General features: G+C 44.2%; 1 protein-coding gene across 5 annotated transcripts in view; it reads left to right on the forward strand.

Moving 5' to 3' along the window:
* The window catches only part of TSPAN12 (tetraspanin 12), a 64,310-nt gene extending 44,291 nt beyond the window's left edge, over window positions 1-20,019 (forward strand). For 3 of the 5 annotated variants that reach the window (XM_077855994.1, XM_077855995.1, XM_077855996.1), the window contains exons 7-8: window positions 2,272-2,415; window positions 18,391-20,019. In XM_077855994.1, the coding sequence (XP_077712120.1) occupies window positions 2,272-2,415; window positions 18,391-18,696 (450 nt within the window). In that variant the 3' untranslated portion in view covers window positions 18,697-20,019. Of the gene's footprint in view, window positions 1-2,271; window positions 2,416-15,753; window positions 15,779-18,151; window positions 18,338-18,390 lie in introns of those variants that run through there. The other 2 variants (XM_077855997.1, XM_077855998.1) reach the window with 2 other exon arrangements.
* The last annotated feature ends 3,380 nt before the right edge of the window (window positions 20,020-23,399 follow it).

Below are 23,399 nucleotides of genomic sequence, written 5' to 3' on the forward strand. Positions count from 1 at the left end.
TTAAGCCCTAGAGATCTTTATTTAATATCTTTTTAAAAAGTGATTTTTAAAAAAATATTTTATTTATTTATTCATGAGAGACACCAGAAGAGAGGCAGAGACACAGGCAGAGGGAGAAGCAGGCTCCTTATGGGGAGCCCGATGTGGGATTTGATCCTGGGACCCTGGGGTCACGACCTGAGCCGAAGGCAGACGCTCAGCCGCTGAGCCACCCAGGTGCCCCATAAAACTGATTCTTAAAAATGCATGTACTTACTTATTTTAACTTAATGGTTGGGAAACAGGCTTTGGAATAAGTAGGCTGTGCAACACACTGGTCTGTGGTCTCCACAAGTCATTCAACCTGTGAGAACCTCACCTTCCACTTATGTAAAATAGTGGTGGTATTTTTCAGTTTGACTGGATGCAGGCAAAAGTGGCTTTATCTCACACTGTGATTTTAATGGTGGGAAACTGCAAGGAGATGTAGATCTAGTCATGTGCATGCCATAATGACGTAGGGGAGTTTCCAGGAAAACATTCAGTTCCAATTTAGTATCTTCTGTTGACACAGAGAAACAACTATGTAAAAAGAAAAAAAATATCTCAGTGACTTATTAAAATTAAAAAAATACATCTGGCACTGAACATGGTATGCTCAAGTTATTTGGAAAAGTCATTTCTATGGAGCACCTCATTTCCTGACAAGGCCAGATAAATGGGCTGTTCTATTGTGGATGGAGTTTGAGTTCCAAGAACTGTACTTTTGTCCTCAATGTAGAAAAACACATGTCCTTAGGAAATGAGAGAAGTAGGTTTTCTCTGAGTGCAAGGATTTAAAAAGCCTGACTTCGAAATGTAGTACTTTATGATTTTTAGAAGGTGAAATCTTTTTACTACATATGTTTTCAATGGATTCATTGACTTATGTAGAATACATGATGTCAAATTATGTTTGACTTAATTTGTGATGTTTGTGGTACCTCTGTAGCTTTTACAACAAGTTTACAAAAGATATTTAAGAAATGTTTCTCAGAAAATTGTAGTATATTAATTGTAACATGAGCAATTCCTCATTTAGGATGATTTTTTTAAAGTTAGATATGTAGGCAAATGAAGAATGCAAAATCATTTTTAGTATTTTCCTTGTTTCTTTTTACATGAGAAGTTCAGAAATCTTCATAGTTAGATTTTTGTCGGATTTTGAAATGGTAGATTGTGATATGGTGTTAATCCTGGGCACAGATTGGTCTGTTGTGCTACATAATTTGCAGAGCCAGTCACTCTTGGCAAAATTCTTCTCAGTGATTGCCCAGAGTCCTTGTTTTTGACTATAGGGAAGAGGAACTCCTTCTACCCAAGGGCAGAAAATTATCATAGCTAATTATTCTTAACCTAATCTACATATGTCCCTTAAGCAGTATTTCTAAACTTTGAGCAGAGAAAGTTTTTGCTAATCCCTGGTGAAATGAGACAAAAAAAGACCAAAAGACAACGTAGCTTTTCTTAAATCCAATTTTTTTCAAGCTGCAGGCACATCATTTCTTCTGCATTGATGGTGCTAGAATACGATACTTTATTTCAAGACTCTAGTTCATTTACATAAACATTTGTTGGCCCAACCTGAGTTTATATCTCAAAAACTTTTTGAAAATCTACTGGCTAATGAATTCAAGTCGGGTGATTTTTGTGATGTGCGCTTTTGGTCAACTCTTTCTACCAAGATTATGGAAACTTTTACTTTAATATTTGGATTTGTTAAGCAGTTAAATTGGTATTAGGTGATACACGAATAGACTGATCAACTGTTCTGTAGTGGCTAGAGGTTAAATGATGGCTATAAGATTCCAGCTAGTAGTTTGGTTACTGTGCATTTTGGATTTATTGCTACGTGATCACCTGTAGAAGATCTAGAGCTGGGGAAAGACTCAGCCATGCCTGATCTGACTGCTTGTGTTATAAGCATTACTGTTCAGAATTGTTCCACTGTGGAGTCCTTCACTACATTTCTGTCGTCAGCTTAGAATGTACATATAGCATTAGGTGATGACAGGAATGAGTGTAGCTCTGGGCACAAAAATGTAAGAAATCTAACGTTTAGTCTTCTGTAAGTTAAGAAAATATTTTTGTAGTTTCTGAGCCTGACCAGTCTTTTTTTTTTTTCTTTTTTTCTTTTTCTTTTTCTTTTTCTTTTTCTTTTTCTTTTTCTTTCTTTCTTTCTTTCTTTCTTTCTTTCTTTCTTTCTTTCTTTCTTTCTTTCTTCTTCTTCTTCTTCTTTTTTTTTTTTTTCAGTTTAAATGCTGTGGAGTGGTGTACTTCACTGACTGGCTGGAGATGACAGAGATGGACTGGCCCCCAGATTCCTGTTGTGTTAGGGAATTCCCAGGATGTTCCAAACAGGCCCACCAGGAAGATCTCAGTGACCTTTACCAAGAGGTAAGGCCCTGTGTGGTTAACTTAACATGCATACAAGTTTTCTCATAATGCTTTTCAAGTAAAGAATCAACGACATACCAATGAAATTTTCCTCTTCTGTCTAAATATAAAGGCCCTTAAGATTTTTCTCTGGTATGTGGAGAAGTAAGGTAAAGCTAAAAATCAATATGGAAATCAACCTTATCACATGTTAACAAAGGAAATTGGGAAAGACTAGGTGTAGAATCAGTTGGATTTTCAACTGTATCTTCTAGAACCAATTTCTATTGCCTCCTAGGGATTCTTTGATAACAGGTGCATGCAGTGTGTGTAAAGACCTCTGGATGTTCGAGAAGGCAAGGTTTGGAGTTCCCGAACATGAATATTTATTTTAGGGCCCCGACATAGACTAAAAACATGTGTAGGAAAAAAAGTAATAAATCCCACTCTCCAGGGAAAATGCTGTCTTCTACTCTTCAGTTCCCCCTACTGGCTAATGATCAGCGATGTTAGTTCTAGTTGGCAGATTTAATGGAGCTACATACTCGCTGGGTTTAAGATCATTCGTCACATGCCCCAGAAAGTTGCACGTCTGTGTTTTCTGGGAGAATTTATCCGAATCATCAATTATTCCTTTATTAGCAGAAGTTTCCTACTCTGCTAGTTTTTAGCAGTGATTTTCAAACTTTGTTAGCAGAATCTAAATTCAAAATAAAATCTAGAACTATGCCATCCAGTATAGTAGCCAATAGCTACATGTGGCCATTTAAATAAAAATTAAATAAAAATAAAAATGTCATTTCCTTTGTTGAAATAGCTGCATTTCCACTTGAGACTAGCAGCTTCTGTATTAGACAATGCAGATATAAGACATTTCCACATTACAGAAAATTTTATTGTAGTCTTGATCTACAATGGAAGCTCAAAATGTAAATCAGATGGAAGGGAGGCTGCCTAGGCTGAAGGGCTGGGCTCATTTCCCAGAAATATCTTCAGTCAAGCGTCTGGGCATCGAAAGCACTATTAAAAACCTCTGGCTTATCATAAAGTAACAACTCATGCTATTCATAACATATTACACATGTGTATAGTGTAGCTATAAAGTGAAACTTTAAAACGGAATATCCTGATTTATAAAACATGCATTTTTATATGTATTTCAAGATAGTTACCTTAGGAGGTTATACCTTTTTTTCCCTAGAAATACTGTTACTGTTCAGAACATCCTTTAGGCTGCCAAAGTCCGTTGTAGAGATGCACAAAAATCAGTTTCATTAATTTATGGTTGTAAATTAGCCTATTTGAAAACGATGGTGGATTGCCTATGCAAATGATCCATCATATTTATATCTGAGACATGAATAGCTTTTGGCTGTTAAAAATTTCATCTCAGAGGTCAAGACTATGCCACATTAAGCACATCCAGAGCAAAGTGCTTTGGAAGATGTTCCACAAAGAAACGTGCCAAGTATGTTTTAAGAGATTCAGAACAGTATTAGTATTAGGGCTGCTGTAACAAAGCACCACAAAAGGAGCAGCTTAAGCCGCAGATGCGTATTGCTCCATAGTGCTGAAGGCTGGAGAGCTTGAGATCAAGGTGTCAGCAAGTGTGGTTCCTTCCAGGAGTGTTAGGACAAAATCTGTTCCGTGCCCGTCATGCAGCTTCTGGTGGCTTGATGGCAATCTTTGGTGTTTGCTGGTTGTGGAAGCATCACCCCATCTCTGGCTTCGTCTTCACATAGCGTTGTCCCTGTGTGTGTATATCCCCAGATACCACCTTGTTCATAAAGGCACCAGTCATACTGCTTTAGAGGCCCACCCTTCTTCAGTATGACTTTACCTTACCTAATTATATTGGCGATGAGTCTATTTCCAAATAAGATCACATTCTGAGATTCTGGGGCTTGGGACCTCAACATATGCATTTGGAAGGAACACAACTCATAACACAAATTGTCGAAACAACTGAATTACTCTGGTTGTTTATTTGAAAAGATAATCAAAGAATTACTGGGTCAATGTCTCTGCGTTCTCCGTGATGATGCTACATCTCCCCCCCCCCCCCAACCCCCGGGGGAAAGTCTGAAATAAGGATGGTCAACCACCAAGTTCAACAGTTAAAGCCCTGTTCGTTCCATGAAACAGAAAACAGTGCTTAATATTTCCGAGATATTATTCAATCAGACATCATCATGGATATTCCAGTATGTTATAGCTCACCACTAGTTTTTGAAGACACAGATGATTACAGTGTAGATTGTAAGTGTAGATGTGGATTGAAACCCATCAACTCTCCTCGTGGGAACTTAATCCATTTGTTAGTTTTTAGGAGTAGCAGGTCAATATGGGAAAACATTGGGCTGCAACACTGTGTATAATGATCTCTACCTTCATTAGTGATTGGTACTGATAGTATGATCATAGCCATTGATACTGTGACAGTATGATCATAACCAACCATATTGATTCTAAGAATGGCAAAACAGGAATCCACTTACCAGATCTTCCCATAAAGTCTGAATATGGACAGAGTCACTTCAGTTGTGCTTTGCTTACCTGGAAAGCATTCAGTAAGCATTTGATAAAATTTTCTTGCTATAAAAATGCAATTCGTGTTTACTACTTTGTCTTAGATTATTTCCACTAGTGGTGTTTATAGCGGAATGAATGCCTGACGTTCGGGCTGCCTATAATTGCTTATTCCATGAATTTTGAGATCGAAAGAAGCCACCTGACTGTGCGTGTGCAAGTTGAGGAGCCAGATTATTTTAAAGGCTTTTTCATATTTTCATCAAAAGACTTTCAGGAGCAAGCTGGCATTGTCACTTATGAGATGTTCTTTAGACTTCCCATGGAGATGGAGGCTCATTATATCAGAGTGAATCTGCTTTTACATTTTATAATTAATAACAGATGCTGGTATTGGTAATGATATACTGTATAATTATATGCATAGTTGACTTACAAAAGTGGATCACTTAGTAGCTTTATGGCACAAGCACAATTAAATCCATCATTAAAAATAAGACTTAATTCCACTTTGCCCTGGAGAACATATGTTTCCTAATTGAAGAGTGCCCAGAGACCATCCACCTGGAAGACGAGGGGTCTTACAGGGAGGAACAAGTGAGGGACAGCTAGAGTTATTTATGTTGCTTATTCTGAAGCAGCAGATAGTAGGGGGAGATATTGCAGATGTCTTCAAATATTTCAAAGTTCATCATTCAGAGCAGGAACTAGACTTACTCATTGTTGCTCCAAGGGCCAGACGTTACAGGAAGGAAATTTTGAATCAATAGAAGGAAGACCTTGCTCATCAAAATCCGTCCAATTGTGACACAGCTTCTTTTGTAAAATAATGAGTGTCTCATCACTAAAAATATTAAAGCCAAGGTCAGATAACCATGTCATTGGTGGGTAGAATAGGTTTTTAAATTAAGAGTGGATCTGGACTAGATGAACTTCAAGGTCCCTTTTATCTTTCATATTCTGTAAGCTCAGAGATAAGAACTGCCTTTTTTTTTTTCCTGCAGTCTTTCTTCAGTAGTCTGAAATCAAGGAAATAAATCATTCTCAACCATCTGGTGGCCTGCATGGTCCCTGACCCAGTAATATTTTATGACACATTTGAAATCTGTGAAAAAGGACAGAGCAGAAAGATAGCAACAATTGCACAATACCCCATCAGAGGTATTGTCAGGTTTGGTACACAGGTCCTCCAGTGCCTGTAGTGAGCTACACACTTGTGTAAAAGTGTAGGCATAAACATCACGGGTGCAGGTGTCTGTCGTCATCGGTTCAGTTCCATCACGTTGGTTAATGCACCGTGTTTTGTGAGTGCCTCCCAGGCTCCGGGTGCTATTGTGAAGGCCGGGGACACAGCAGAGAATGTCACAGACCAAAACCTCTCCCGTATAGCTCCTATTCCAGTTGGGAATGCAGACATTTAGCGAGATCAAAACAGCAATAACAAATAATTTCAGGTGGTGGTGAAAGCATTTTGAAGACTCTGAATAGGGTCATGTGCTAGAGAACGGCTTTCCTGGTGAGGGAGCTGCTTAGGATGGCTGGGAACCTGTTCTTGGAGGAAGGACATTTGAGCAGAGAACAGTCGACGAGAAGGAGGTGGCCATGCAAAGATCCGCTGAAGAATTTTTTTTTTAACCTAAGAAACTACAAGTGGCAAAGCTCACCCAGAGGTGGCCTAGTCCAGTGAGTACTGACTGCTTAATCTCATGGGGTCGTTGGTGTAAACACAATCTCCAAACACAAGGTGTGAGACATGGCCACAGCCAGATTTCAGACTCAGAGTGTAAGTTGACGGGATGCAGGACTGGGCTGCGTCTCTTCCCTCTCTTACTTGCTGAGCTCTCTACCGTACCATTACTGAAGTTCTCTGTCTACACCTGACCTGGAAGAGAAAAACCAGAGAGACAGAAAAACAAAGAAGGCTGGCAGAGGAAAGGGCTTCATGGCGAGGGACCCCCAACCTCTTGCCCTGAACCTGTGCTCTTCTTGGGTGGCTTCAAGAGAAACGTGACTCTGCTCAAATGGTTTCCAGTGTTTGATAGGCATGTTTTTCAGTGACTAGGATCCATAGGTGTCATCAGCTTTGCTTGGGAAGTGTGAAGAACCACGGTTGTGGAGATGGCTGCAGGGTTCGCTACCCCAGATACCAAATCTCAAGGGGACTGAAATGCCATTTTTCTCCTCCGTTTGCCACCTCAAGAAAAGTGCATGGAAGCCAGTAGGTTGACAGCAGGCCCTGCTGCAGATGGACCAACTCAAAACGTAAAGACAAAGAGGAACAGAGGACACAGTAAGATGCACCCCAAAGACCCCTTTCTTCCTTCTGTAGTTAGAAGAAACAGCACTATGAAAAGAGATTGGCTGCTGCTTCAGAGAAATGGCCTTCACGGCAGATTATAGGAGGGCCGGACAGAGAGATGGTTTCCACACGGCCTTTGGAACCCTTTCCTCTCAGACCTTCCGTCTGTGTCTGTTCATGCTATGTTGGGTTTGAATAGCAAATATTCTTTATGATTCCCTTTGGGACAAGTAATTTAGCCCCAAACCATTTCTGCCTCTTTGAGTGTTTTTTTAAAATTTCTTCTCTGAGTAACAGAAAACATCTACAAACAGGATGATGGGAGGCGGGGCAGGGAGCGTGGAAGTGGCGGGATGTGGTCTCCCTAAGCCCCCGTTGACCAGACGAATAGCCCCGATAGTGACAAGTGCGTGCGGGTCTGTAGTGCTAACGGAAAGCACCAGGCACATTGGGAGGCTCCCCCCGGTATCCTCCCAGTAAAAGGTGGGGGTAGCCCACAGTGAACTATGTGGGGTGGCTCTTGTACCTTGTTTAAGATTTACTTATTTATTTTAGAGGACGAGCAAGCGAGTGAGCGTGAAGGCACAAGGGGGAGGGGCAGAGGGAGAGGGAATCTCCAGCGGACTCCACACTGAGTGCAGAGCCCTACGTGGGGCTCCATCCCACGACCCCAAGATCAAGAGCCGAGGCGATACCCTTAACCACGGTTCATCTGAAGTGTTTGTTCTCCATGTTGTGTGTTGACTGCCGTGTGAGCTGAGAGTCGTGAGCTCGTGCTGTCGTCCCTCACAGATGGGGGGCCCGTCCTCCTCGCCTCCTCTGTGCCCCTTGTTATCGGCAGGTGGCATTTGCTTTATGATCTACACCCTTCTTGTCGGGGGGCATCTCTGCCCTCACATTCTTGTCCTGTCGCCACTTAGGCAAGTCGAGGCCGTATTTCTGTGTTGACAAATTGACACGACTTTGACTTTGTAATTTGCTCGCACAGCACTGTCAAGGCCTAAGTGTTGGCCTAGTGGTTCTCCGGTGGCAGCAACACGACAGCGTGTGGGCAGGGGCATGGCAGGCGGAGGTGCTGGCAGGGCGGGCGGGTGCGGAACGAAGGGCCCTGTCTGCCCTGCTGCTGCACGCGTGTCATGCGTGTCACGCAGAGGCCTGTGAGCAGTTCGCCAGACAGGCCAACATGTCTATGGCTTGAGGTATTGCAATGAACAGAAGGCTTCGCGAGTAAGGAGCCTGCTCTCAGGGACATGAGCCCAGAGCCGCCTGCCCAGACCCTGGGCCGTAGGTAGCTCCCAGGCCCAGTGGTCACTTGGTTGGAATGTCCCCAGGAGGTTCTGTCTGCGAGTCGGAGATGCTCCCCCCTCTCCGCTGACACTTTACCTCCTCTGCAGCAGCTGGCAGCGCCTGGCCCACAACCCGCGGTGGTCCCTGTGCCTCCCCCGGCCCGTGGGACCAGTCTGCTGTGTGGGCCCAGCACCCCTGCGATCGTCAGGCTGCTTGAGCTGACGGAGCTTCCAGCTGCCCAGCGGGATTGGCCTCAGGCCCGCACATGTGTCCCTCTTTTCCTTCCCTCTCTCCGACGCAGCTCAGGTGTGGTTCCCTGTTACCTGTTCACTGTTCAGCTCCCCTTCCCGTGCTTTGTTAAGGAAGCCTTGCACACTTGGCCTTTAGGGCGTTACTCCCAGGAGAGCCATTAGAATATTTTGACCTGAAAGGAGGGCAACAGTTTTGGATTCGGGCTTCAAGGTCATTATGTTGGCACGAGGAGGAGGCGTGGAGGTGAGGACCGGGCCTCGGGCCTCGAGGCGGGGAGCACGGGGAGGAAGCTGCTGTTGGGGAGCCCATGGGGCACCATGTGGCTGCGCTCAGTAGACCTGATGCAGGCAGAGATGCGGATTCAGTGAGGCCTGCACGGGGAGGCGCTGATGCTGCACGCAAGGACTGGGTGAGGTGGGAGCCCCTCTATCTCCGATGAACCCGTCGGGGGGCTCAGGCTGCGAGACACCGGGGCTTCATAGGTTGCTCCTGTTTTCTCTCCAGTTCTAAGCAGTGGGAGGAAGGAGGGCACGGGCAGGGGAACACCCAGCGCCTTCCACCCTGCACGCACCACCGGCTCACATCCGCCCTGCTTAGCTGCAAAGGAGGCTGGGCAGCGTGGTCTCTGGCTGGGAGCAGGTGCAGAAATGGAGAACAGCCTGGAGCAGGTGGGGGCACTGCGGTCTACAGGTGCTGTCCGTGAGGGGAGGCAGTGAGCGCGTGGCGGGAGACGAGATCTCATGAAGAGATGGGGTGATTACGCGGCAGGGGACAGAAATCGGGGAATGGCACCATGGAGTTCAGAGGATGAGACCCACCTGTTGGAGCCCGAGGAGAAATGGAAAGCAGTGTCCTGGAAGTCTCAGGGAAGGACAGGGGCCCAGGAATGTGTTTTCTATAGAGGGAAGAAGCATGATCCAGAAGTTAGCGGGACTCGGGAGGTTACATCTTTGCTCCGCCCTTTACCTGCTGTGTGACTTCGGGCAAGGTTTTCCTGTCTCTGGGCTTCATTTTTCTCACCTGGAGAATGCGGGTGACCAAAGAAGCCCCATCAGGCTTGTCTGGAGAGTGAATTCACATCTGTAACAGTACCTGCTTACAGCAAATACTACCATAGTGGAGACGTCAAGTAAATTAGGGATTGGTGAGTATACCTGGGAAGTTTTTCAAATAAGATACACAAGTATAAAGCTCCGTGAACACACATGACCTTGTTTAAGCCCTAAAATATTTCCATGAAGGCATATATTATTATCTCCATTCTCCAGATAAGAAAAGTGAGGCGCAAGGGGGCTGCGCATGACCTAACCTGGTGGATCTCTTTGATTCCAAAGCCCATGGTTTCAGACACTAAAATTTTGAGATGTGGAGCACATGGTGAGGAGCAAGCCGCGTGTTTGTAGATTTTTTTTCACTTGTGAACCTCCACGTCTTTATTTGTATAATGAGAAAATGACAGTACCTACCTCATTCTACTATTACACAGACGAGTCGAGCTTCCTAATGAGAAACCCTTTGCCAACCACGCGGCACGTAATAAACACAAATGTTCTGTATGTGGTGGTTGCTAATGACAGGAATGACAGTAATAATTGTAATTTATTAACATATTTATTAAAGGAAATAGAACAATTAACGATCTAGGATTGATTGGATTTTTAACTAGCCAAAGCGTGCCCAGTCTTGGTCGTAAACACAAGAAAGTATGCATTTGCTGGTGTTCTGTATCTGTGCTGCTGAAAGGAGATGTTCAGGTCAGGGTTTCAGGGACGAAATGGAGGTGGCCAGGGGCCCAACGAGAGCGTGTGAAGGAGCAGCTTGTGTGTACTACTGCCCCCTCGGCCATGGAATGCCTCCTGCTGGAGCTGACCTGGCAAGGGAGGACCGCATTGTCTGGGCTCCTGACTAGGGTCTCTTTTCAACCACATCTTTCTGTAAAGGTGAAAAATGTCCCATAGATGCAATCTTTTGAATTTGGTGATTGTCTACCCAGTGAGGATATTGAGAGAACCGGATGAGATATGAGGGACTGGCATTAAGAAATAGGGCTTGGGGCCCTGGGTGGCCCCGTCGGTTAAGTGCCTTCAGTGCGGGTCATGATCGCGGCGTCCTGGGTGGATGGTTGGAGCCTGGCACTAGGCGCCCTGCTCGGCGGGGAGCCTGCTTCACCCTCTCCTTTTGTCCCTCCCCACTGCTCTTGTGAGCTCTCTCTCTCTCTCTCTGCTCTTTCTCTCAAAATAAGAAAATAAAAATAAATAAAATTTTAAAAAAGAAATAGGAAGACTTTCTCTACTGCATTTCCTATGCATGGGTTTGGTTAGCCTTACTCCTAAGAGAACAGGGAGTCCTATGGTGAATTTTATTACTTGCTATTTAAATTTCTTTTTTTTTTTTTTAAGGAAGCATTTCTTACCTCACAGCAACGTAGGTTTATCAGTGGGGAACGTCTGTTCCACCTGTGTAAAGCTCGTGGACTCATGAACTGCATTCAGTTTTTTAATTTTTGAAGAAATAAGGCTGAAGATTTTATCTGTGTAACTGATAATTAACGCAGTCATTTCAAACTTGGAGAGCCATGTTTATTACCAAACATCCATTAGAAAAATATCAATACTCACATGGATTGGCACCAAGATTTTATTTATACTTCATCTTCATAAGCTGATTAGAAGTCTGCCTAATTTTTTATGTGGCCTGTGAATAGTGAGTACTAAAAGACCAAGGGGTTCTTCTAATTTTAGAAAATCATTCTGGAGCTAGATCAGAGCATAATTTCAAGTATATCATTTCCTCAAGTGACATCAGGCATCCTGACATGCCTTCCAATAGATCCTACGAGATGTAGGGATTAGTGATTTTTTTTTCTCTGATAAAAATCGTGTTATTATTTGCAGTTAATAGTTGAGCAGAATTTTAATCCTGCGGCGAGCAAAGTAGGTGAGCCAATATACTTAATCATACCTCTGAATTTTCTGAAGTTATTAATGTAGGACTAACATAGCTTTATTTAAGAAGAAAAAATATTCAACGTAAATCAACTATAAGAGTATTTCATGTGTAATTCAGTTCTTTCCAATTCTGAATCAAACACCCTCTGTGAAATGGAATGCAGTTTTGAACTCTAACATTTCTGTTTCCTCTTTGACTCACTCAACAGAAATGTTTGTTTATGCAACTAAGTCTCTATGAATAGTACAATAGAGGATATAGAGATACATCTGTATTTTTTTTCCTTCCCTAGACTTAGGGTCTTGTTTTTCAATAAAAGTCCACATTTACACTGAAAAGTGTAAACCTCACGCATGATTATCTGAGTGGCTGAAAATAAGCTCACAACTTGCGTTCAGAGTGAATTACTTCACTGAGGGCCATGGAGCATGGGCCATCAGCCCTGAGCTGTTTCTGTGAAGAGTTGAGAGTGGCTGAAGAGGACAGTGCTTGCACAGGGATCTGAAAAATACCATCCTCAGGAAGAGGGATGTTCTTTTGGAAAGTTAATCCCTCACTTTTAAGTAATTGTGTAAGTGATGCACGAATATTCAGAGTGACGCTGGATATGCTGCAAGTTGCTACAGAACCATCTGGGTCATCATCAAACAAAATTAAATTATGTACAATACAGAGAGATTTGTTGTTAATGAATTCTCTTTTTTTTTTAAGATTTTTTATTTATTTATTTAGAGAGAGAGGGAGCAAGAGAGCACCAGCAGGAGGGACGGGGGTCGCAGTGCAGAAGGAGAGGGGGAAGCAGGCTCTTCGCTGAGCAGGGAGCCTGACCTGGGGGTCCTGGAAGCAGGGCTCTATCCTCGACCCGAGCCTAAGGCCAAGGCTGACCGACCCACCCAGGCACCCCTGTATTTAATGAACTCTGATAACAAACTTAAGTCTTAAAATTCTGAAAAAGAAAGTCTTAAAATTCTGTCTTGTTTGAGGGGTTACCTACGTACTTTGTAAACTAAACAAGGTAGCGTTAGGGCTGCCATATTGGTATAAAAACTGAGGGATCTCGGCCTTTGCTTTGAATAAGCAACCCTTGCCCACCTGGACACAGTGTCAGATCATCCCCGAGATCCGGAAGGAGGCCAGGTCCTGACCCTGTATCATGTGATACAATCCCATGTCCACACTTCTAGGGAACCTTGAAAAACTGTTTGCCCAGGATCCAAACATTCACAACAGCCTTGGTTGTCTTAATACTTTTCCTGCATTTTCTAGTTTCTTAAAGTTAAAAATCAGTGTTATTTTCAGAGAAAGATTGACCAAATCAGCACAATCCAGAAAGAGCTCAATAGATCTGAGGAAGTGTATGTATTTAGAAAACTTGAGGGAATTAGGAGTATTTAGCTTGGAGAATAGTTCCAGAGAAAGTGATGGCTCTTCAGATCCGGCTGTCTACCTTATGGAAAAGAGATCATCTGAGAGCAGAACCAGGACCAACACATCTCATTTAAGAAGACAGGTTCCAAGAAGGAAAAGTTGAAGAATTAGTGTTATTCAAGGGTGGACAGGATTGTCTAGTGAGGGAATTCCTTTCATTAGAAGGGCATTTTCTTGAAGGCTCTTTGTGTGTGTATATGAGCCATCTTTTTTTCTTTCTCTGCACGTCTTATAACTTTTGTTATTGTTGTTGAGAACTAGACATTTTAAACCATATAATGTGGCAACTCTGGAAACCAGACTCTCCTCCCCCTCGCAAAGTCTTTTGTTTGCTTGCTCATTAATAACTTCCTGAACGAATTCTGTGAAGCCTGTATTCTTTGTCATGTGTGGCCACTGAGGTCTGCTCAGTTAATTCAGGGATCAGTTAATGAATCAACAAAGATTTCCATTAGAGGCCTGAAACCAGAAAGCCTCCCAGTCCCTGTCATGGGTTCCCAGAGCTCCAAGTTAGCCAGAGGTAAGACCTGACTGCCTTCCTTTCTTCCCTTAGCATGTCCACAGCCCTGGGCAGCACTGCCCTACTCCCGTGCGTGTCACTTGTGAGATCTCCAGATCTCCCAGAGCTTGGCCAAGGTCCCTGTGGGCTACTCATGCCCCCAGATTTTCCTCTTCGGCTTTTTGACTAGCTCAGTGTGTGCAATTATTATGCACTGCCTCGGGCAGCCTCAGTGTTTGTCTGGTTGCTTCTGACAAACACCCTCAGGGAAAAGGCTGTTGCCCCGGCAGAGCTCCAAATCAGGTTCAAAGAAAAACAGCCTTGCCAGTGAGGTCTTCCAGGGCACCAGCAGATAGGACAAATAGTGACAGCTCTCTGAGAATGGCGCTTTGAAGGCACTCCAATGCTGTTTGTTGCCTCTGGCTTCCAGGCCACCGGTTTCCCTGTAATTATGGGCTGTTGATTTTCAAGGCTACTGCAGAGCTGGGGAGAGGAGATGCGGTAGGGCTAATTAAAATGTGACAGAGCTTGCTGTTCTGACTGGGCCTCTGGTACTTTTCTTGAATAAGGCTCCGCAGATTGCTACAAGGTTTGGTTGATTTTCAGAGTCTAAAAAAGTCGATTGTGACTATTTTTGCTAGTTCTTTCATTGCTTATATGGAAGAGAGAATAGTGAGAGGTCCTTTCCCTGCCAGTTTTGCTGATGTTGTGCTGGAAGTGCTTTTTAGCCCTATTTTTAAAGGTTAAGAAGTTGAACTCATTAATTTCCAAAGTCCCCTCCCACTCAAGCGTATTCAATGTCAACTAGGGTATCACATGCCCCAGACCATCCTGGATGATGTGATGTACCGTAGCACCTTAATAGGTGTGGTTGTTTGAAATATAATTAGAGCAGACTTTCCCTGAAACTGAAATATGAAATACAGCAGACTTTAGTTTTCAGTCTCTGCTTGCTTTTACTCACGTATTTGAAAAAGAAACATTACCTTTCCTGCAGTTTTTTTAAGTTTGGAATGAATTAGTCAAAAGGGTAGGAGACCTTATGCCAATAAGAAGTGTCCATCATGGGATCCCTGGGTGGCGCAGCGGTTTGGCGCCTGCCTTTGGCCCAGGGCGTGATCCTGGAGACCCGGATCGAATCCCACGTCAGGCTCCCGGTGCATGGAGCCTGCTTCTCCCTCTGCCTGTGTCTCTGCCTCTCTCTCTCACTGTGTGCCTATCATAAATAAATAAAATAAAAAAAAAATTTAAAAAAAAGAAGTGTACATCATGATAAAGCTGCCTCATTCATCACGTGGTCCCACAGAAAAAGAACAACTATCGAGGTAGAATTTAAGTAGCAGTGACTCCCGAAAAGGTAAAAATCAAATGCTAATTGACTTAAAGCTTTTCATGGGATTGAGGCATCACCATATGCGTTTCTTGAATGGTTCATATTTAATTCTGAAGTTCGTTTTAATTATTATTACCGAGTTATTGATATATCCATTCTAACGAATCATTTATTTGCATTTTATAAGTACTGAGACTGTAGGTAAGGAGCTAACTACATATAATCCACAGCCATTTTATGTCAGTTTCTTTTCTCTATAGATGGATACGGTGATCTGGAACTGGCAATGATGTTAAATACTGTATCCATATAAGTTAATTTTCCAGATGTTTGAAGCTAAACCTTTTAAATTTAACTGTCTTTGATGTGACCCTTTCCAAACTATATTAAACACTTCTCTGCTTCATAAGAAGGTGGTGATTGAATGTCTCGTGGCACATAGTCATTTTAGATACTTACTTCACTATCTTCAAAAACAGTGTCAGCCACCAAGGCTCTTATGAGCAAGGGTTGTTGTATCATGACTCAGGGGTGGCACAATGCTGCGATTTGGGTATTTTCATACTCTTTTGAAAAGTGTAGTACCTTGCACTTGCTCATCCATACTTGATTTTCATAGAGTTTCTATTTCAATTTGAGCTTTCTAATCTTCTGTGGGCAGACGCACCAGATCCGAGCTGACACCACTCTTACCATGTACTAGACCCCACTCTAAGTAGTGTGTTTATTCATTTAATTTCCCCAATTACCCAAGTAGGTCAACACTATTATTATCTTTTTCAGATGGCAAAACCGAAGCGGAGAAAGAGTAAGTAACTTGCCCAAAGTCATGTAGCTTACAAGTAGGAGAGCAGGGACCTGAAATTCAGAATTCTGGTTCTGTGGTCCATGATCTTAACCATTATTCTATCCAGTGTCATACAAAAATGTTTGTTGGAATTACACATAAACCTAACAATGAGTTGGCTCTGATAGACTAGCCTAATGGACTCCTTAGAAAGTATTTGAACTTTGGTGAATTTTCTTTGTGACACACAGAACGTGTGTGTATGTGGGGTGTGTTCATGATGCACCTGCACATTTGTGTAAGTATTAAAAAATATGGCCAGAGAAGTGATTTTAATGAACCAGTGTTAATTAGTATTAAATTATAAATATTTTAATCTCATTTTTGGTAAAATTGATGATATTTTGCTAATCTCTTGCTGTCAATTTGCATTACATGATTTACCATAAAAAGCTCTTGAAATAGGTCTATGACGGGTTTTACATAATCTTTTGTTTCTGAGAATAATGATTTACTGGAGTAAAGTCACTGATCAGTGTCTTTGGAAGTCTAAGAATTATGTATTGTTCATTCTTCTCCTCCAATATCATGTGCCAATTAACAACTGACTCAGTTAGTCTTGCTCTCCTTGATTTAGTTGAGTTCTCTGTGGAATCTGGAAAAGAAAACAAGGAGGCAATTTTCTAAGTTTATTATCAATTCATTTTTATTCAAGTAGCTGCCTCCACAGGGTAAGCGGACTGAGTGACTGTTAACACAAACTCCGAAGAAAAGCTTTGAAAAGTTGGGTTCTTCACTGGGAGATAAATTTCCCATGGGTCTCTTGCATTTCTGCATGTCTTGTGCATAGAAGCACTGGATGCTTTTGTTCTGGACTATCTTTTCAAGGTGTTGCCTTTTTTTTTTTTTTTTTAAGATTTTGTTTGTTTATTTGAGGGAGAGAGTATGAGCAGCGGGGAGGAGCAGAGGGAGAGGGACAAGTAGACTCCGTGCTGAGCTTGGAGCCCGGCTCAGAACTCGATCCCAGAACCCTGAGATCATGACCTGAGCCAAAATCAAGAGTCAGACGCCTAACTGACTGAGGCACTCAGGCCCCCCTCTTTTCAAGGGTTTTTGCACACAAAACAGCCTTGACGGTAGAGATAGTGTCTCCCTCTAGAGCAAAGGGTGGGTGTATTTACTCTCCAGTCTAATAAAGATAATGTCTTTCTCCAAAGCAAAGGGCAAGTATGCGTACCGCCCATCATGAAAGATTCGGGTTGCCTCAGCTTGAGGTTTCTCTTTGATAATGGCACCCACTGTGTGCACAGGCGGCGTCTGGCTGTCTGACTCTGCGTTGCCCTTCGGTCTCCAGGAGCTGGCACATGCTCTGGCCATTGCTGTCGCTATGAGTAATAGAGGCCTTGGTCTCCGTCCTCTGCCAGAAGCCCATAAAACTGTGGCAGGCTGATTTGTTTGTTCCCAAATAGAGGGAAATCGTAGAATCTTCAAAGTTCTTGAAATCTATTATTAAAAAATTATTTCCTAGACTTTCCTTTAGAATAAGCTTCCTTTTAGAAGAGTGAATTACCATTTCCATGTTGTGGAGGCAGCAGAGACACGGCCTGTTCTCTGTGCTTTGCTCACCGGAGACGTGACTTATGCCAGCAGTTACTCCCATTCTCCCTCCTTTCCCCTGTCCCATCCCTTCCATTATCCTTGGTTATTGTTTATCTTTCTTTCCCCTTCTCTCCTTCTAGAATTCTGTTCTTTCACAGGCACCCCTTAGCCTTTTATGTGTAACACTAAACACAAACAAAAACCTTGCTTATCTTTTGAAGTCGGGTGTCTTTGGCACATAGGGGCGCTGAAGACTCTTTCCGACCCTTACCCAGTAGAAGTAGAACCTGATGTCAGGCCAGATAGTCCTCCACGTGTATTTCTTGGCAGTGGGCAGAAGCGCGTGCGTGCAGGGGACTTCCACCCACCAGCATATTTCAGCAGTGGACTGGGCAAGCATCTCTGATCTTTGGGGTGGGGGGGCGGAATCTCTCACCAAATGAGCTATCATTGAACAGCGAATACAAATAATAATAAGGAAACATTACTTTTGAAAAATTTGGATTGGTCTCTACCAGGGGTCAGCAATCTATGGCCCATGCCCCGAATCTGGCCTGCTGCTTTTTTGTTGTTCACAAGGTCTCATTGGAATGCAGCCACGTGTGTTCGTGTACCTCCTGTCTGTGGTGGCTTTCTGGTTAACACTGGCAGAGATCAGCGGTTGCCACGGAGACAATATGGCCAGCAAAGCCTAAAAGATTTACTGTCTGGCCCTTTCCAAAAAAAAATAAAATAAAATAAAATCACCAACCCCCTGCTCTAGTTGTGTTTTATACCAGTGGCTCTCAATTTCAGGTTGTGAGGAAGACGGAAGAAGGGGAAAGCTCATCAGAATCACCTGGGCAGGCTTTTCACAAAGTGCTCACTTCCATCTGCCCTTTGGTTTCTCATCGGTGCTCCCTGCTGAGAATCACCGTATTCAGCTTCTAGGATTCGAGTTGTTTGGTTCCATTAACTCATACACGTCACTTGTTTTCATTACTTTGGACCCTCTGTAACACATCCAACCTAATGCCGCGCTATTCCTTTTACAGGGTTGCGGGAAGAAAATGTATTCCTTTCTGAGAGGAACCAAGCAACTGCAGGTGCTGAGGTTTCTGGGAATTTCCATTGGAGTGACACAGATCTTGGCCATGATTCTCACCATCACTCTACTCTGGGCTCTCTACTATGATAGAAGGGAGCCCGGGACAGACCAAATGATGTCCCTGAAGAATGACACGTCTCAGCATCTGTCCTGTCACTCAGTGGAACTGCTGAAACCGAGCCTGTCGAGGATCTTTGAACACACGTCAATGGCAAACAGCTTTACCACACACTTTGAGATGGAGGAATTATAGAAGAATGTCAACGGAGGAGACCGCAGAGTTGTTTTATTGGACTTGTGAATTTTTGAGTGCACACTTATCTGTTTCAGAAAAGCGTAGAGATAAAGATGTCGCCATCAAGGAATGCCGGAGCGTGTAGTTTTCTACCCTTTCAAGTGAAGAGGGACAAGTTTCATTTTGTAAGTCGCCACCTGGGCAGTGGTTGGCGCCCTTTATGATGCTGAGGGCAGATGTCATACCCACTTTATAGCCTGCATGAGATGTTTCCTGAACACAGTTATGCTCCGAGGCTTATGCTGTGGCACAGCGTGACCAGCATCTCTGCATCCACGTAAACATGCCGTGCTATGACGGCGCGGGGGCTGCAGTCGAGCTGGACGCTCCGCTGGCCTCCATAAGCTTGCTAGTGTATCAGGTACCAGTGGACTCCTGACGCAGGAAACTAGGCAGGGTTATGTAGTGAGTCGTATTACTTGGTGGCCTGTTCTTTTGAAAGTGGGTAGATTTTACATATGAAAACCCTGCAGCTGGGTGACTACCTAAATGTGATTTTTTTCTGGTTACTGAAATATTCTTACTACTTATAAGAGCAAATTACCACGTTGTCTTAAACTGATCAGGGATCTATGTGTATATAAGAGTCTGTGCTGAGTCTGTGTAATTCAGTAGATTTCAGTTCCTATAACGTTAAGAATAATCATTGTGAGTGAAAAGGATAAATTTGTCCTGTATAGCACCATTATTTTTAACCTTTCCTGTTGATAGAGCTTTAAAATTCCGTTTCGGGCTCATATTACGTACATAACCGTTAATTTAAATACTTAACCACTAATTTTGAAAAATTGCCTGTGTGATGCGTTGGAATCGTTGTAATTCAGAATAGTCGTCTGGTCTCTAGGAAGTATTAACAAGAACGCTTGCACATAATGTCGCTCATTCAGCAAAATCTCGGTTGCTACCTTTCTCCCAAACTAAGGCTCTTTTGAGGCTCGACACTTTTTAAAATGAGCTTACTTTTTTTGTCTTCTCCAAACAAGAGGCAATAGTCCGCGAGTCTGAATATAATTCTACAGAGAACAGTGTTCCTTTTCTCCAGCAAAATGCCATGAGAATCATTAAAATAAGTGACAATTTAACTAGAGATTTTCTTTGTTTTATTTCACTGATTAAGATACTGTGGTGAATGACACAGATTATTAAATTTTTTACAAGAGTAAAATATATTTATTTGAAATGGGGAGCGTGCATTTTACTGTATTTTGTGTGTTACGTTTATCTCTCAGAAATGGAAAGAAAATTAAAATGTGTCAATAAATATTTTCTAGAGAGTAATAATTAGTCTGTGTCTAATTTCTATACATTATAAGCACTTTTACCACTCAACATGTTGAGCAAAAAGAGAAATATGAGAAAAAATCATTAACAATAATAATTTCCAAACTCTGGACCTAATGTGTAAGAGGATGGGAGGAAAGACAAAAAGATGCCCGTGGACCTTTCAGGTTTGTTTCTCAGCTAAATGAGAAATAACATGGTTGTTCGTTATAATATAAAATATGTACATTCGTGCTTTGTCTTTTCAGTGCGCTTTCACGTCCCCATTTCTTAACGTAATTTTTTAGGAGAAAATGAATCTAAGAAATGCAATGTTTGAAATCAACTGCCCAATTTTATCTCTTCCATCGAGTCGATGGAAAACTGAGTAAATCCTTTGCTCAATCGAAACCAGAAGCATCCCTTTTTATAATCTGAACACCCACCTCCCTGTAATTTCACCTAAATTTGAGACAGCTATGAGTGTTATTTGAGTTATTTGGATAATGATCAAATTATCCCAATGCCTGCTTTTTCGTTAATGTGTCTCAGTCACAGAAAGAACAAGCATATATTGTGTTGACCTCAGTTAAAAGAAATCCTCAAATTATAAATAAAAGTCAATTTCTACATTTTTAGACTTGGCTGCTTTGATATATGACCTGATTTAGTACCCTAAAATAGCCAACATAAACAGAGGCCGTCATCTTCTCTACACTACACTGGCTAATGGGAACAAATGACATTTACAGCGAGGTCTACACACGCCTCTTGTGGTGCAGTGCACTTGGAATAGTAAGACTGCAAGAGACCTGAAAGCGTGTCTTTAAGCTGGGAGGGCTGAGGGAGCTCACTGTTCGGGTGAGCTGCAAACAAAATTGCTAAGTATTTGGGAGTTTTCAAAAGCTTTCTTTTCTAGAAGTCCCCACTTTTGGAAGTCAACATTGAAGATGATTTTCAGTCTAGTTAACAGCCCATTCAGAATGCCTGGAAGGTTCAGAAATGGCACTAGGTGGGGACACCTGGGTGGCTCAGTGGTTTAGCACCTGCCTTCAGCCTGGGGTATGATCCTGGAGACCTGGGATCAAGTCCCATGTCAGGCTCCCTGCATGGAGCCTGCTTCTCCCTCTGCCTCTCTCTCTCTCTCATGAATAAAATCTTTAAAAAAAAAAAAAAAGGAAAAGAAATGACGCTAGGGGATGGTGTCTGTTTTCAAGCCCTGCTTGAGGGACACTGAGCTAGCCACACGTAGAACGAGGAAGAGAAGATGCAGTGAGCGGGGTCATGGTCACGGTGCGGGCAGGAGACAAGAAGGGGTGGGGGCTTAGGGCCACTGCACCGAAGACGTGGCCTGGAGAGCCCTCCGTGACTCTGCAGTTCAAACTGGGTGTCACCCGGGGCGGAGCTGGCCCCCTGATGTGGTGGGACGGCACGGGGTGCTGGGGAGGAACCAGGGCAACAGAAATGGAACTTCAGGTTTTCCGACTTCATTTCGTAAGGCAACTGGGGAGTCCTGCAGGCAGCTTCAGAAGGTGGAGTGATGCGCATCTCAGAAATCTAACCGGATGAACCAGTGATGAGGCCGTGCCGGTGAGGGGGGCGCGGCGACGACGCCACCTCCACGGGCGGCCACTCCTTACCTTGGGTAGGTACCGGGCACCGCGCAGTTCTAGAACCCTCCAGGCTGTGGCAGGGCGGCTGGGCTGCTGTGGCTGGGCCCGGAGAGAGGATCCTCACCAGGAAGAGAGAAGTGAGAAAAGGGGGATGCATGTGCCCGATGACAACAGGGCGAATCCACAAGAACTGGCAGCAGATGGGGGAGCGAGAGGCAGCAGAGGTGAAGGCTGGCTGGGGCAAGTGGGGGGCCCTCCCCAGAGAGCGGCCGCAGGGGAGCGGCTGGGGCAGGTGGGGGAGCCATACCTGGAGACCTGCTGCAGGGCAGCGGGTGGGGCAGCAGGTGGGGGGCCCTCCCTGGAGACCTGCCACAGGGCAGCGGCTGGGGCAGGTGGGGGGGCCCTACCTGGAGACCTGCTGCAGGGCAGCGGCTGGGGCAGCCCAGGCCGGGCCGGCCGTGCACACCAAGGCATTGGGGTGGCAGGGATCCCAAGGGGCTCGCGGGCCCACAGGCTCCGGATTCCGCAGCATGGCCTGCGGCCCAGGGAGCCTCACGGGATCGGGCTGAGGCCGAAGCCAGGAGGAGGAGAAGCGCACGCAGAGCTCCCCTTTGTCTGAACCCCCCCCTCCGCCAGTGAGTCGACCCAGCCTCCTGCCCGTCCTCCGCCTGTCACTTCCAAGCAGGCTCCTCCGACCGGACCCGTGAGCTACTGAGCTCCCATTTGCTGCCTCCACGTGCCTCCCAGGAACACGTCTGGCAGAGGCTGTCGGCCCGTCTTGAAAACTCACTTACTTTCTCTTAGGGCACGTTACCGCATCCTTCTCCATCTCGTGCATTCACGGGCGCCCGCTGGGTGCCGGGCCACGGGGTCCATGGGGTCCTACGGCGATTTCCTCGGCTCTTTGCAACTTCTTTGCACCCTGTGTGCGTCGTGACCCCATCTCACGACAGAAGAGTAATTCAGAGAAGTGTAGGAGATGCATCGAACCAGCAGGTGGCGGGGCTCTAACCCCTCCAACCCCGGGGACAGGGCACCTCAGCTGCGACCTTACAGGGAAAACCCAAATCCTCCTCCATCACTCAGTAGCTCCAGGCCCAATCTGCCTCCAAATCCTGTTATTTTTTCCCTTCAAAATGAGTATTTTTTCTATCTAATTTTGTTCTTCCTACTATTTCCCAGAACAAGTCCAAATAATCAGAAACTTTGATTGAAGTCATACATTTCTGTCTTTCCCCACCTCTTGTTCCCTCTCATTGGCCTATCTTGCACACACACAGCCAAATTCATTTTTTTAAAAGATTTTATTATTTATTTATCTATTTATTTGTTTTGGAGCGGGAGAGAGCAGAGGGAGGGGCAGAAGGAGAAGGAGAGAGCGAATCTCAAGCAGACTCTGGGCTCCGTGGGGAGCCCAACACAGGGCTCCGTCTCCTGAGCCCGAGACCATGACCTGAGCCAAAACCAAGAGTCAGGTACGTAGCCAACTGAGCTGCCCAGTCTCTTTCATCGACACATGTATCTCACATATTTTAAGTACTAGTTTTGACAAATATATATACACCTATAACTACAACCACAGCTGAGATACAGAGCATTTCATCATTTCTAAAAGTTTCAACGTGTGCCTTTACTGTAGATCCCTACAATCCCCACTCCAGCCCCGGACAGCACTGACTCGCTCTGCATCACTCACGTCCTATAAAACACAATTCCTATCATGCCACTTCCTTATCCAAACCCTGCAGCAGCTCTCTTAAGGCAGAGCTTTCCAGCTCACACGTGTAT

Source organism: Canis aureus, chromosome 18 (genome assembly GCF_053574225.1).
Source record: "Canis aureus isolate CA01 chromosome 18, VMU_Caureus_v.1.0, whole genome shotgun sequence".
Lineage (NCBI taxonomy): Eukaryota > Metazoa > Chordata > Mammalia > Carnivora > Canidae > Canis > Canis aureus.